The 14179-nt window shown below is 43.7% G+C and overlaps 1 protein-coding gene across 1 annotated transcript in view; it reads left to right on the top strand.

The window, feature by feature from the left end:
* Positions 1–14179, top strand: part of LOC123766248 (uncharacterized) — a 123203-nt gene that overhangs the window by 32786 nt on the left and 76238 nt on the right. The window contains exon 3 of the mRNA XM_045755289.2: positions 9677–9747. Coding sequence (XP_045611245.1) covers positions 9700–9747 — 48 coding nt within the window. The 5' untranslated portion in view covers positions 9677–9699. The remainder of the gene's footprint in view (positions 1–9676; positions 9748–14179) is intronic.

Raw genomic sequence — 14179 nt, 5'->3', positions numbered from 1 at the left:
CCGGTCGGCCGAGCGGACAGCACGCTGGACTTGTGATCCTGTGGTCCCGGGTTCGATCCCGGGCGCCGGCGAGAAACAATGGGCAGAGTTTCTTTCACCTTATGCCCCTGTTACCTAGCAGTAAAATAGGTACCTGGGTGTTAGTCAGGTGTCACGGGCTGCTGCCTGTGGGTGGAGGCCTGGTCGAGGATCGGGCCGCGGGGACACTAAAGCCCCAAAATCATCTCAAGATAACCTCAAGATACCACCTTCTCATCTAACTTGTGCCAACCGTCTACAACTCTGTTTGCGAAAGTGAATTTTCTTATATTTCTTCGGCAGCTTTGTTTAGTTAGTTTAAATCTATGACCTCTTGTTCTCGAAGTTCCAGGTACTCAGGAAGTCTTCCATATCAGTTATATAGATTTCCGTTACTATTATACGTAGTGATCATGTCGCCTCTTCTTATTCTATCTTCTAGTTTTGGCATATCTAATGCCTTTAACCTCTCCTCGAAGCTCTTGTCCTTCAGTTCTGGGAGCCACTTAGTAGCATGTCTTTTGCACCTTTTCCAGTTTGTGGATGTGCTTCTTAAGATATGGGCACCACACAACCGCTGCATATTCTAGCTTTGGCCTAACAAAAGTTGTGAACAATTTCTTTAGTATTTCGCCATCTATGTATTTAAAAGCAATTCTGAAGTTAGAAGGTGTAGCATAAGCTACACTTATAGTGGCCTGACAACTGAGTGGGCAGCGCTCGGGATTCGTAGTCCCAAGATTTCGGGTTCGATTCCCGGTGGCGGCGGAAACAAATGGGCACAGTTTCTGTCACCCTGATGCACTTGTTCACTTAGCAGTGAATAGGTACCTTTGAGTTACACAGCTGCTACGGGCTACTTCCTGGGGGTGTGCATAAAAAAGGAGGTCTGGTCGAGGACCGAACCGCGGGGACACTAAGCCCCGAAATCATCTCAAGATAACCTCAAGATCTCAAGATAACCCCTAGATCTCTTTCTTTATCAGAATTCTTTAAAGATTTCTCACATAATTTATAAGTTGTTTGGGGGGGGGGTCTATGTTCTCCAATTCCACATTCCATAACATTGACATTCACATTAAATTCACACATTAAATTAACAATAATAATATGACATTCACATTAAATTCCATTTGCCAACTGGTGCTCCATATACTTATTTTGTTCAGGTCTTCTTGAAGGGCATTACAATCATTTAAGTTTCTTATCTTCCCTATTATCTTAGCATCATCAGCAAACATGTTCATACAATTCTGTATTCCAACTAGTAGATCGATTATGTAGACAATGAACATTACCGGTGCAAGAGGTGAACCCTGTGGTCCTCCACTTGCGACATTTCTCCAGTCCGATACATTGCCTCTGATTACTGCCTTCATATTTTTGTCAGTTAGAAAATTTGTCAGCCATATTAGAAGTCTACCTGTCACTCCTCCAATATGTTCCAGTTTCCAGAACAACCTCTTATGTGGAACTGTCAAAAGCCTTTTTTAGGTCCAGATAGATGCAATCAACCCAACCATCTCTTTCCTGTAAAATCTTTGTGGCTCGATCATAGAAACTGAGTAAATTCGTTACACAGGATCTTCCAGATCGAAAACCATACTGTCTGTCTGTTATTATATCTTTTTCTCCAGCTTCATATGACTCCTAGTCTATGTATTTCAAGTTGAAGTCACCGACTACCAACAGTCGTGATCCTATCTTTATCAGCTCTCGCTATAATCTCTCTCACTATTGTTATAAGACCCTCTCGTTTATTATCCAGCTATTCCTTTATCCATGTGTTGCTTGGCGGTGGACTGTATGCATTTATGATTATTAGTTTATCATTCTTATTGCAGATCTCCAGTGCTATTAGGTCAACTTCTCGTGGATTGGCAATCATTATTTCGTTCACCTTTAGGTATTCTTTCACCAGCACAGCAACACCACCGCCTTTCCAAATTGTTCTGTCCTGTCTCCAAACTGAGTAGCCCCTTGGGAATATGACCTCATTTAAAATATCATCTTCAAGGTTTGTCTCCCTGAGTGCAACAATGTCTGGCGTCTGCAGCTGTATTACATCACTTCACTCCAGTATCTCTGATCTCACTCCATCTATGTTGGTGTATATAATGGTCAGGAACATGTTTCATCTCTTCTTATTCTTCATTCCCCCTTTCTCTTGTGATTTTGTTGGTTTACCTTTTTATACCATCTCACTGGCTTGCCTACCCCTAACCACCTTGTTGAAAAATAATTGATTTCTTCTTCGTTCCTGCTCTCATTTAGACATTTTGTCTCTACAAGGTTCAGTTTCAGCTTCTCCTTGTCTTCTTTTGAAAGATCTTGTCTTAATGATCATAATTTTCCTCCCTTATCACTTTGTAATTTCCTAAAATTCCTTAGTACTCCTTCCATCTGTTTTGCACCGTTTAGGGTGATCCTTAAAGGTCGATCTTTCCATTTTTCGTATCTGCCAATTCTCCTGTAGTTGCAGACATTCTCTTTGGTTGTAAGACCTTCCACGAGCCCAACAATTGTATCTACTTCTTTCGATTCTTCTACGGCTCTGTCTGACCTAGATGTTATCTCCTTTTCTATGCTATCCAAAATTAATAGGGACTTACTTCGATCGACTGTGTTTTGCACCAGTTCCTTTCTGACTTCCAGCCTAATGTTTGTTTTATCCTGATTGCTGCAGTATTTGACTTCCTTTACTCCTTGTTCTATTTTGTCCTTCTCCATGGCCACTTGTGCATAGGTGAGTTGCATATCCTTCTTGCACTGTTCTATTCCCTGTGTAACTTCCTCCATCTGTACTGACAAAAGCTGCTTTTCCTGTTAGATTTTCTTACCTAACTTATTGTACTCATTTATGTTTAGAAGACTAAACCACACACCAGAAGATGAGGAGGCTCGGGGTGTGATGTGAGGTGTGGTGGTGGTGGTGATGTTAGAGGTGGTGGTGGTGATGTTAGAGGTGGTGGTGGTGGTGATGTTAGAGGTGGTGGTGGTGATGTTAGAGGTGGTGGTGGTGATGTTAGAGGTGGTGGTGGTGGTGATGTTAGAGGTGGTGGTGGTGGTGATGTTAGAGGTGGTGGTGGTGATGTTAGAGGTGGTGGTGGTGATGTTAGAGGTGGTGGTGGTGATGTTAGAGGTGGTGGTGGTGGTGATGTTAGAGGTGGTGGTGGTGGTGATGTTAGAGGTGGTGGTGGTGATGTTAGAGGTGGTGGTGGTGATGTTAGAGGTGGTGGTGGTGATGTTAGAGGTGGTGGTGGTGGTGATGTTAGAGGTGGTGGTGGTGATGTTAGAGGTGGTGGTGGTGATGTTAGAGGTGGTGGTGGTGATGTTAGAGGTGGTGGTGGTGGTGATGTTAGAGGTGGTGGTGGTGATGTTAGAGGTGGTGGTGGTGATGTTAGAGGTGGTGGTGGTGATGTTAGAGGTGGTGGTGGTGATGTTAGAGGTGGTGGTGGTGATGTTAGAGGTGGTGGTGGTGATGTTAGAGGTGGTGGTGGTGATGTTAGAGGTGGTGGTGGTGATGTTAGAGGTGGTGGTGGTGATGTTAGAGGTGGTGGTGGTGATGTTAGAGGTGGTGGTGGTGGTGATGTTAGAGGTGGTGGTGGTGGTGATGTTAGAGTTGGTTGTGGTGGTGATGTTAGAGGTGGTGGTGGTGGTGATGTTAGAGGTGGTGGTGGTGGTGATGTTAGAGGTGGTGGTGGTGATGTAAGAGGTGGTGGTGGTGATGTTAGAGGTGGTGGTGGTGATGTTAGAGGTGGTGGTGGTGATGTTAGAGGTGGTGATGGTGGTGATGTTAGAGGTAGTGGTGGTGATGTTAGAGGTGGTGGTGGTGATGTTAGAGGTGGTGGTGGTGGTGATGTTAGAGGTGGTGGTGGTGATGTTAGAGGTGGTGGTGGTGATGTTAGAGGTGGTGGTGGTGGTGATGTTAGAGGTGGTGGTGGTGATGTTAGAGGTGGTGGTGGTGATGTTAGAGGTGGTGGTGGTGATGTTAGAGGTGGTGGTGGTGGTGATGTTAGAGGTGGTGGTGGTGGTGATGTTAGAGGTGGTGGTGGTGATGTTAGAGGTGGTGGTGGTGATGTTAGAGGTGGTGGTGGTGGTGATGTTAGAGGTGGTGGTGGTGATGTTAGAGGTGGTGGTGGTGATGTTAGAGGTGGTGGTGGTGGTGATGTTAGAGGTGGTGGTGGTGATGTTAGAGGTGGTGGTGGTGGTGATGTTAGAGGTGGTGGTGGTGGTGATGTTAGAGGTGGTGGTGGTGGTGATGTTAGAGGTGGTGGTGGTGGTGATGTTAGAGGTGGTGGTGGTGATGTTAGAGGTGGTGGTGGTGGTGATGTTAGAGGTGGTGGTGGTGGTGATGTTAGAGGTGGTGGTGGTGATGTTAGAGGTGGTGGTGGTGATGTTAGAGGTGGTGGTGGTGGTGATGTTAGAGGTGGTGGTGGTGGTGATGTTAGAGGTGGTGGTGGTGGTGATGTTAGAGGTGGTGGTGGTGGTGATGTTAGAGGTGGTGGTGGTGGTGATGTTAGAGGTGGTGGTGGTGGTGATGTTAGAGGTGGTGGTGGTGATGTTAGAGGTGGTGGTGGTGGTGATGTTAGAGGTGGTGGTGGTGGTGATGTTAGAGGTGGTGGTGGTGATATTAGAGGTGGTGGTGGTGGTGATGTTAGAGGTGGTGGTGGTGGTGATGTTAGAGGTGGTGGTGGTGGTGATGTTAGAGGTGGTGGTGGTGATGTTAGAGGTGGTGGTGGTGGTGATGTTAGAGGTGGTGGTGGTGATGTTAGAGGTGGTGGTGGTGATGTTAGAGGTGGTGGTGGTGGTGATGTTAGAGGTGGTGGTGGTGATGTTAGAGGTGGTGGTGCTTATGCTACCCAAAATTAATCAGAACAATTAATCAGTGGCTACAGGGAAGTGAGGTTTAGCTCTCTGTGCACCGCCTACTAGCCTTTTTGCACCTAATGCATTAAAATTTTCTATTCTGACGGTCGAATCTTTGATCGAATCTAGCTTTAAAGTTGAGGATGAAGGAGGCGTCCACGACTTCTTTCAGTCTTTCCACTTCTTGACCACCCGTTCGGGGTTCAAGTGTTTCTTTATATTTATTCGACTTATTTGTGTTTCCAATGTTTACCAGCGTCCAATATGCTGCCGATGTTACTTTGTTTAAGTGTGCCTCTTGAGATAATGTTGAAATTATGTCCACTTCCAAATCCTCCTATATCCGGTTCCTGTAGTTGCCTTCCCCCATATGATGTAGATACCTTCTGGTCTCCTTTCTCCCTTTCCCATCTTCATTACCTTACACTTGCTGTGATTGAAGTTTAGCAACCATTTGTTTGCCTACTCCAGTAGATTGTCCAGGTCATCCTGTAACTTCTAGAGTGGTGACGGAGAATATTGGCCACACTCCGAGCTAGTCGTTATGCAGTAGTTCCCAATGTCAGGTTCAGATTAGTCTATGGCGACACGCATTTGTTGTTCACGTTACGTGTTTTAACCAGGTCTCGGTAACTCTGCCTGGGGACAGTTTGAAGGCCTAATACTGTACTGAGAGTGGACGCCCCTGGTGGTGGTGCAGGTGGCGGAGGGCGTGAGTGGTACTAGGTGAGGTACACCACCACCTGGTACCTCATGACTTGGGGGTGTGGTACACCCCCCAAGTCATGCCATCTGTCTAGCGCAAGATGGATTACTCTTCACTCTGCCTCACTCTCTAGTCGTCGTAGTGTTAGCTAAGAGGTCATTCAGATAGTCTTTGTTTTTGGGTGTCACCAGAGTGAATGAAAATCGCACAGAATGTACCATTTTCAATGCATCTCACTATGCAATACTTGTTCGATATCAATAGTTGAATATAATTAAGACAGGTGATTTAGCCGTGTACAGTTGTGGGCAGATAATGGTGGTGTGAGGAGGTAGCGTCTCCCACTCCCAGTGGGCATAGTTTATGCACTCTGCTCAGTCTACACACAAGGACTCTGATTAATACAATATGCGACGTTCCTTGCACCATCCTGGGGGCCAAGGCATGTAACAGCATCGAAGATATGGAAAAGAAGACATTGGCTTCTTATAAGAGCCTAAGAGTTATAGGAAGTAGATAGCCTATTGACCCATGCGAGGGAGGTAATATTTATACACAACCAAACTCATTCATATCTATATCTAACCTACGCTTGAAATAATCCAGCCTGTAACCCAATTCCCAAACCAGTATTTATCAAGATCTTTTCTGAATCTGGGCTTATTCAGGTTGTCTCTAGAACTTATTCAGTTTGTATTCATAAATTATTGGGTTTGTATATCAGAAGCGGAAGACGGGAGATGACTAGGCAAAGTGTTGAACGTGACAGTGAAATAGTGATATTAGTAGAGATGACAAGAGATTGAAGAACAACGCCGATATATTGGAGAACACACGAACAGATGTCGACAACAGGCACGCGCAAGCTCAACGACTTGCACAGGAACGTGATGGAGAACGGAGGTGGAAACTTCCGTTCCTTAGCTCATGTACACCTAGGAGAGAGAGAGGGGGGGGGGGAGATCATAGCAAGGAAGGTGTCAATAGACGTTACTTAAAGGAAGGGTCTATGGAAGCTTGAGTTTCTATCCCAGGAAGAATATCAAGAAATTTATATCGAATTACCAGAGGGAAAAAGAGAAGCTCTCGAAGCAAATTATATTTATATATTCTTATATATTCGACCCTGAATTCATCTTGGAGGATAAACGGTTAGTTTGGGTAACATGGCATCTTCTTAAAGGTGCAGGAAGGAGCCAGTGATTTTAGTGAGAACACATCCTGAGAAGGCAATACAACGGTGATTGTGAAATTTAAAGAACGTGTGGAAGTTATGCAAGTGATAAGATTTTCAATGAAAGTGATAATTTTACCCTTAAAAGGAAATAACGTAATTGATGATATACAAATTTGACATAAAGAACTGCAGTGTTCGCTTTACCGCTGGCATTTGTAAGGCGTGGGGGACAATGTTACACGTGGATTACATTTACTGCACTTCTTGGGGATAAATTAGGAACTATATTTCTTACACAAATAAATCACATTAAGGCGATGTATCACAGAGAACATCAGTAGGAGGTCTACTGAGGCAAGCGTCCTAGAACATAGCATGGACGGAGCTCGGAAGCACGTTTAGGAGCGTGTATAACTGATCAGAAAGTGTTCATGTTCCACTGTGAAACAAATGGTCGAAATTATCCCTCAAATCAAAATGATGGAATAATGAAATGATAAGATAGTTAAGAAAAAAAATCTCGTTTATCGAAAAAGACAATAAAATAATAAGGAAGAGAATGGAACTTTTCAATAAGTCACTCGAGACAGGAACACTTCCACATGAATGGAAACTTGCAAATGGTATACTAGTATATAAAGAAGAGAGCAAGGCTTGTAATGGGCCATTCAGCTATCCGCCAGAAGCCGGTATACTCATAAGAACAATAATGGGAGACGACATAGTGCAACCTTTAATCCTCATCTAATTAACAGATCCCCAAACATGGTTTTCAAAGTAATCGCTCATGTTTGACCAGTCTTGTTGATTTATTGCAAAACATATTTAATACGTTCCACAAAAGGAAGGTTTATACAATATATACCTATATATATTTATATATATAGGTATATTTTTAGAAAACATTTGATTATGTTCTTACTCACTAACTGCTTATAAAAATAAAGGCACACAGACGCCCGTGTATCAAGTTGATTGGAATATTGTTTATGTGGACGTTAAGAACTTGTTTCTAAATGGAAATGCATTATATCAAAAGAGCCGTTTGACATCCCTCATGATCTTGAAGACCTCGATTAACATTTGCCACCTGCTGCTGCTCCAGTTAGACTACCTCGGTCAATTGTGGTCACCGGGTTACAGAGTGGACTGCCAGTCCCTACATAAAACCCAACATACGACGACTAGACTAATCTCTGGTATTCACGACTCCCCACACTGACAGGTTAAGGGATTTCCTCTCCCAGCTGGTACCTTGTGTTTGGCCTCCTGCTCTCTACACCTATCTTCATCACTTTGCACTTGCTCGAGTTAAACTCTAGTAGCCATTTGTTGGACCATTCCCTCAGTTTGTCCAGGTCATACTGTAGCCTCTTGCAGTCCTCATCTATCTTAATCCTTCTCATAATTTTAGCATTATCAGCAAACATTGGAAGGAATGAGTCTATACTTCTGGAAGATCATTCACGTATATCAGAAACAAGAATGGGCCGAGTACAGAACCCTGTGATACTCCACTGGTGACATCACGACTGTCTGAGGTCTCATCCCCTCACAATATCTCCCTCTGCTTCCTATGGTTTAGGTACTCCCTTATCCATTGGAGCACCTTATCACTTACTCCAGCTTGTTTCTCCAACTTATGCAACAGTCTCTTATAGGGTACTGTGTCAAACGCTTTCTGACAGTCCAAAACAATGCAGTCTGCTCATCCTTCTATTTCTTCCTTAATAATTGTTGCTTGGTCATAGAATTCTATTAAACCTGTGAGACACGCCTTGCCATCCCTGAACCCTTGCTGGTGGTGTGTTACAAAGTCCTTTCTCTCCAGATGTGCTACCAGGTTTTTTCTCACGATCTTCTCCATCAACTTGCATGGTATACAAGTTTAGTTTAGTTTAGGGCCTCCTGCTTATCCTCTTTTTTGTATATTGGGACTATATTAGCTGTCTTCTAACTGGTAGATCTTCTGTCTCCAGTGACTTGTTATACACCATAGATAGTGGCATGCAAAGTGCCCCCTCTTTTAGCAGCCGTGGTGAGATTCCATCAGGTCCAACAGCCTTAGTTACAACTAGATCGAGCAGATATCTCCTAACCTCATCTCTGGTAATTTCAATAACTTGAAATTATCCTTCTTCCTCCCATTGTTATAGTGCCTGCTATGTAGTTTCTGTAATCTTCACAACCTGAGATGTTCATCTCATCGAAGCTCCATGACTTCCTCACCAGCAGGGCCACTCCTCCTCTTCCCTCCCTCTCTTTCCTAATTATATAGTAGTCCTGCAGGAACACTGCATTTGTTATAATGCCTGACAGTTTAGTTTCTATGAGTACTATTACATCTGGGTTTTCTTCTTGTGTCCTTTCTCCAAGTTCACTTGTCTTATTTGTAATCCCATCGATGTTTGTGTACATCACTTTGAAGCTTACTTTCATCTGTCCATCCTCACTTACTCTTACTCTTGCTGTCTGTTCCACTGGTGCAGACAGTTGTTCCATGGACTGGGCCGCTTGGGTGGGGTTGGCGTGCTGTGCGATACTTAACATGGGTTCGGAGGATGCTGATGTGTGGCATGATTCAAATGATGGGGGAGAAGGGGGTAGGGGAAGAGTGGGGGGGGGGGCTGTGTGGGCATTTAGTGGGGGGGGGGGGCTGGGAGGGGTTGGGGCAAGGAGAACTTTCATTGGATGAAAGGTGGGAGTGATGCTCCTCTCTCTGGGCTGCCGAACTGCTTTTGGAGAGTTCCCTACTCCCCTCTGGGTTTGTAGAGTTTGGGGGTGTAGGATGTATGTGTGTGTGTGGGGGGGGGAGGAGGGAGGGGAGGGGCGTGCATTCATACGCACATATTAATATTTAACCAGAAAATCCATATTAGTGACACTTTTGTGTTTTTTCTTCACAGACGAAGGATGAAACAGGCAGATAATGGGAACACGCTCCCCTCGCTCTGGATACGCAAATCTACATGTCCAGGTATGTCCTAACACCTTCACTAGGTGTGCTCCTGTGCATGTCTAGGTAGTGTATTAACACCTCTACATGTCCAGATACTTCTGACACCTTCACTGACATTAACTAAGCAATTATACATGTCCAGGTATGCCCCAACACCCTCGCTAACAATAGTTTAACGCCTCTGTATGTCCACGTGTGTCGTGACTCTCTCACTGACACTGGTTAAGCGCCTCTGGATGTCCAGGATTGTTCTGACGTCCCTAAATGACTTTAGTTGTAAGAGTTTGGGCATATGTGTGTGTGTGTAATTATTTAAGAGTAGTTACTTAAGTAGTTAAAGAATGAAAGCTACACTCGTGGTGTCCCGTCTTTCCAGTACTCTTTGTCATATGACGTGTTTGGCATCCACCGCCTTCTCACTTAACTTATACCAATTGCGTGTCAGGCTCAGTTCCTTCAGTTGTTCTCCATATCCCATCTCATGTAACTCCGTTCATGAGATTGGATATGTTGACAGTTCAACTCCGGGACTAGCCTCGTCGCAAACTTTTGAACCTTTTCCAGTTTCCTTCTGTGTTTCTTTAGGTGGGGCTCCATGATGGCACTGCATACTCTAAGACTGGTCTCACATAGGCAGTGTAAAGTGCTCTGAATGCCTCCTTACTTAGGTTTCTGAATGACGTTTTAACTTTTGCTAACATAAAGTACGCTGCTGTCGTTATCCGATTTATATGTGCCTCAGGAGCTAGATTTGGTGTTATGTCCACTCCCAAGTCCCTTTCTCGAGTCGCCACAGGAACGTAGTTTCCCTTCATTGGTGTACTGGCCCTTTGGTCTCCTGTCACCTAGTCCCATTTCCATAATTTTACACTTGCTCGTGTTGAACTCCAGTAACCATTTCTCTGACCATCTCTGCATCTTGTTCAAGTCCTCTTGGAGTATCCTACAATCCTCATCTGTTATAACTTGTCTCATTAATTTCGCATCATCCGCGAACGTCAACATATAGGACTCCACTCCTGTAGACATGTTCACGTATATTAAAAATAGAACTGGTCCCTAGCAGAGTAGTAGGAGAGACTGCTTAGCGTGCATTTTTTATTTTACAAAAAATGAGTGCTAAGCGGTCCCCCCTTTAAAGGGTAAATTGTCAAATATAAATGGTCAATATATGGTAAAACCTAGACAAATTTGCTGGTATGCGATCTCCATTTTTAGGGATTAATTTTGGTAGAGTCCCGATTTGGGTAAAATCGTATCAAATCTATTTTCAGATAATATGCTCATTAGGAGTTCGTTAATTAATTTATCACGTCAAATTTTAATTCCGCGGATCAATGCCCGAAGTGGGCGCATTGAATATTTGTAAGGAAAATGCGTAAGGAATGTAAGAAAATTTACACCTATGCTTTACCCGTTTAAGAGTAAAGTTAAGGTCGGAGGAAGTCCGTTTTCAGAGAATATGTTCATTAGGAGTTTGTTAAGTAATTGCCAGTGCTAAATGTTAGTTTTTGAACCTGGCTCTATACGTTTATAGGTGTAATTTCGCAACTAACAGTTCAATTTTCCTGAAATTGTAAACATTCATATTTTAGACGAAGTAAGAAAAGAAAATAGTTACTTAGCTCCAGCTCCTGTCCTTCGCCTTAGTTGTCTTTGATAAACTCTTTATTAACAGCCCCATTTCCCCGAGATTTTAAACATAGTTTTTTCGAAGTAGTAAAATATAATAATTCAGTTACCGAGCTCCAGCTCTTGTCCTCTGTCCTATTTCACTCTTGTACTTTCGTTATTATCTACCCTATTCCTCCGAAATTTAAAACAGTCATATTTCAGAAGTAGTAAATGAGATCAAGGCAGTTACCAAGCTCCAGCTCTTGTTTCTCGCCTTAGTTCGCTCTCATAAGTTTCTTATGAACAGTTCAATTTTCATAAAATTTAAAATGTACATATTTCTGACATTGTAAAACAGAACAATTCAGTTTAAGTTTCTCCGCCTTACTTCAGTGTTCAGCCAAAACATAGTTATATCAGAACAACAACAGACCAACTCCTGCCTGTGGCGTTTATCACACTAAACATGTCTTCCAGATTAAAGTACATGCTTATCATTGTAGGTAAACATGAGTCATGACCTCTTTCAAAAGTCGTGTGTGCGTGCATATGTATGTGTGTATGTAAATAAACACTTAGGTAGGGTTAACCGGTTATAACAGGCCTTATCTTTCTCTCTCCCTAGTGCATGTGCCCCCTTGTGTTAAATAATCTATTTTATCCACCCTATCAATTCCCTTGAGAATCTTGTATTCGGTGATCATATCTCCCTGAACTCTTCTGTCTTCCAGCGACGTGAGGTTTAATTCCTGTAGTCTCTCCTCGTAGCTCATGCCCCTCAGTCTGGGGACTAGTCTGGTGTCAAACCTTTGAACCTTCTCCAGTTTAGCCTTATGCTTGACTAGATATGGACTCGATGCTGGAGCTGCATACTCCAGGATTGGTTTGGCATATGTGATATACAAAGTTCTGAATGATTCCTTACTCAAGTTTCCAAATGCCGTTCTTTTTTTGGCCAACCTGGCATATGCCGCTGATATTATCCTGTTGATATGTGCTTCGGGGGACAGGTCTGGTGTGATATCAACCCCCGGATCTTTCTCTCTCTGATTCTTGAATAATTTCATCTCCCAATCGATACCTTGTATCTGGCCTTCTGCTCCCTACACATTACATTTGTTCGGGTCAAAGTCTAGCAACCATTTGTTGGGCGATTCCTTCAGTTTGTCCCCAGGTCATCTTGAAACCTTAAGCTGTCCTCTTCTGCCTTAATCCTTCTCATAATTTTGGCATCATCAGCAAACATTGAGAGGAATGAGTCAATACCTTCTAGAAGATCATTTACGTATATCAGAAACAGGATAGGTCCGAGTACAGAGACCTGTGGGACTCCACTGGTGACTTCACACCAATCTAAGGTTCACCCCTCACTGTAACTCTCTGCCTCCTATTGCTTAGGTACCTCTTTATCCACTAGAACACACTACCAGTTATTCCTGCTTGTTTCTCCAGCTTATGCACCAGCCTTTTATGAGGTACTCCAAGTGCAGGGACTGTCCATAGACAATATAGAGCTATTGTGAAGACCTTGAAGTTATCTTGAGATGATTTCGGGGCTTAGCGTCCCCGCGCCCCAGTTACACATCCCCAGGAAGCAGCCCGTAGCAGCTGTCTAACTCCAGGTACCTATTTACTGCCAGGTGAATAGAGGCATCAGAGAGAAAGACACTCTGCCAATTTGTTTCCGCCTCCACCGGGGATCGAACCCAGAACCTCAGGACTACGAATCCAAAGCGCTGTCCACTCAGCTGTCAGGCCCCTGGAATCTCTTGTTAAGTTCTTCTCACACCTCTTTGTCATTCTCTGTGTACCTTTCCTCACCCGTTTTAAGCTTCATCAGCTGTTCCTTCACTGTTGTTTTTCTCATGATGTGACTGGGGAGCAGCTTTGGTTCGGTCTTGGCTTTATTTGCTGTATCATTTTCATACTTTTTCTCTGCTTCTCTTCTCACACCAACGTACTCATTCCTGGTTTTCTGGTATCTCTCTCTCTCTATTATTTCTGGTGTTCTGTTATTCCGGAAGTTCCTCCACGCCCTTTTGTTCAGTTTCTTTGCTTCCATACATGCCCAATTAAACCACGGATTCTTCTTTTGCTTCTTAGTTATTCCTTTTGGGCCGGAATAAAGCTGTTTACTGCTTCGTGACACTCTTAGGTGACAGTTCATCATGTCTTGTATGGACTTAGGTCTGAGTTCTGTGTCCCATGGTATATCCCTTAGGAATTTTCTCATCTCATAATTTCACGTTCGGTACGCCAGCCCCTTGTTTTCAAGTTCTGTTTGGGGGGAGATTACTCCTAGCTCTTCCAGGTACTCAAAGAGCAATACACTGTGATCACTCGTTCCCAAGGGGACTTCAAACTTAACTTCCCTTATATCCGACTCATTCGGGGTGAATATCAGATCAATCATGGCTGGTTCATCGTCTCCTCTCAGTCTTGTCGGTCCCTTGATGTGTTGGCTTAGAAAGTTTCTTGTTGCCACGTCCAGTAGCTTAGCTCTTCATGTGGGTGTCTGTTCTCCCAATCTATCTTCCTAGTGCTTGAAGTCTCCCATCATTAGTAGTCCTGATCCATTCCTGCTAGCGACAGAAGGTGCTCTCTCTATTATAGAAATGGTAGTCATGTTGTTTCTATCATATTTCTGTCTGGGGTCTTCTGTCATTTGGTGGGGGGTTATATATGAACACTACTATAAGTTTTTGTCCTCCGATTTCTATAGAACCTGTTATGTAGTCACTGAAACCTTCACAGCCCTGGATAACCATCTCAAAACTCCAGCCTTTTCTTATCAGCAGAACTACTTCACCTCCACCTCTTCCTTCCCTCTCTTTCC

Source organism: Procambarus clarkii, chromosome 9 (assembly GCF_040958095.1).
Source record: "Procambarus clarkii isolate CNS0578487 chromosome 9, FALCON_Pclarkii_2.0, whole genome shotgun sequence".
NCBI classification, from domain to species: domain Eukaryota; kingdom Metazoa; phylum Arthropoda; class Malacostraca; order Decapoda; family Cambaridae; genus Procambarus; species Procambarus clarkii.
Note: the sequence above shows the minus strand (reverse complement) of the source record. Positions and strands in the feature narration are given on the sequence as shown.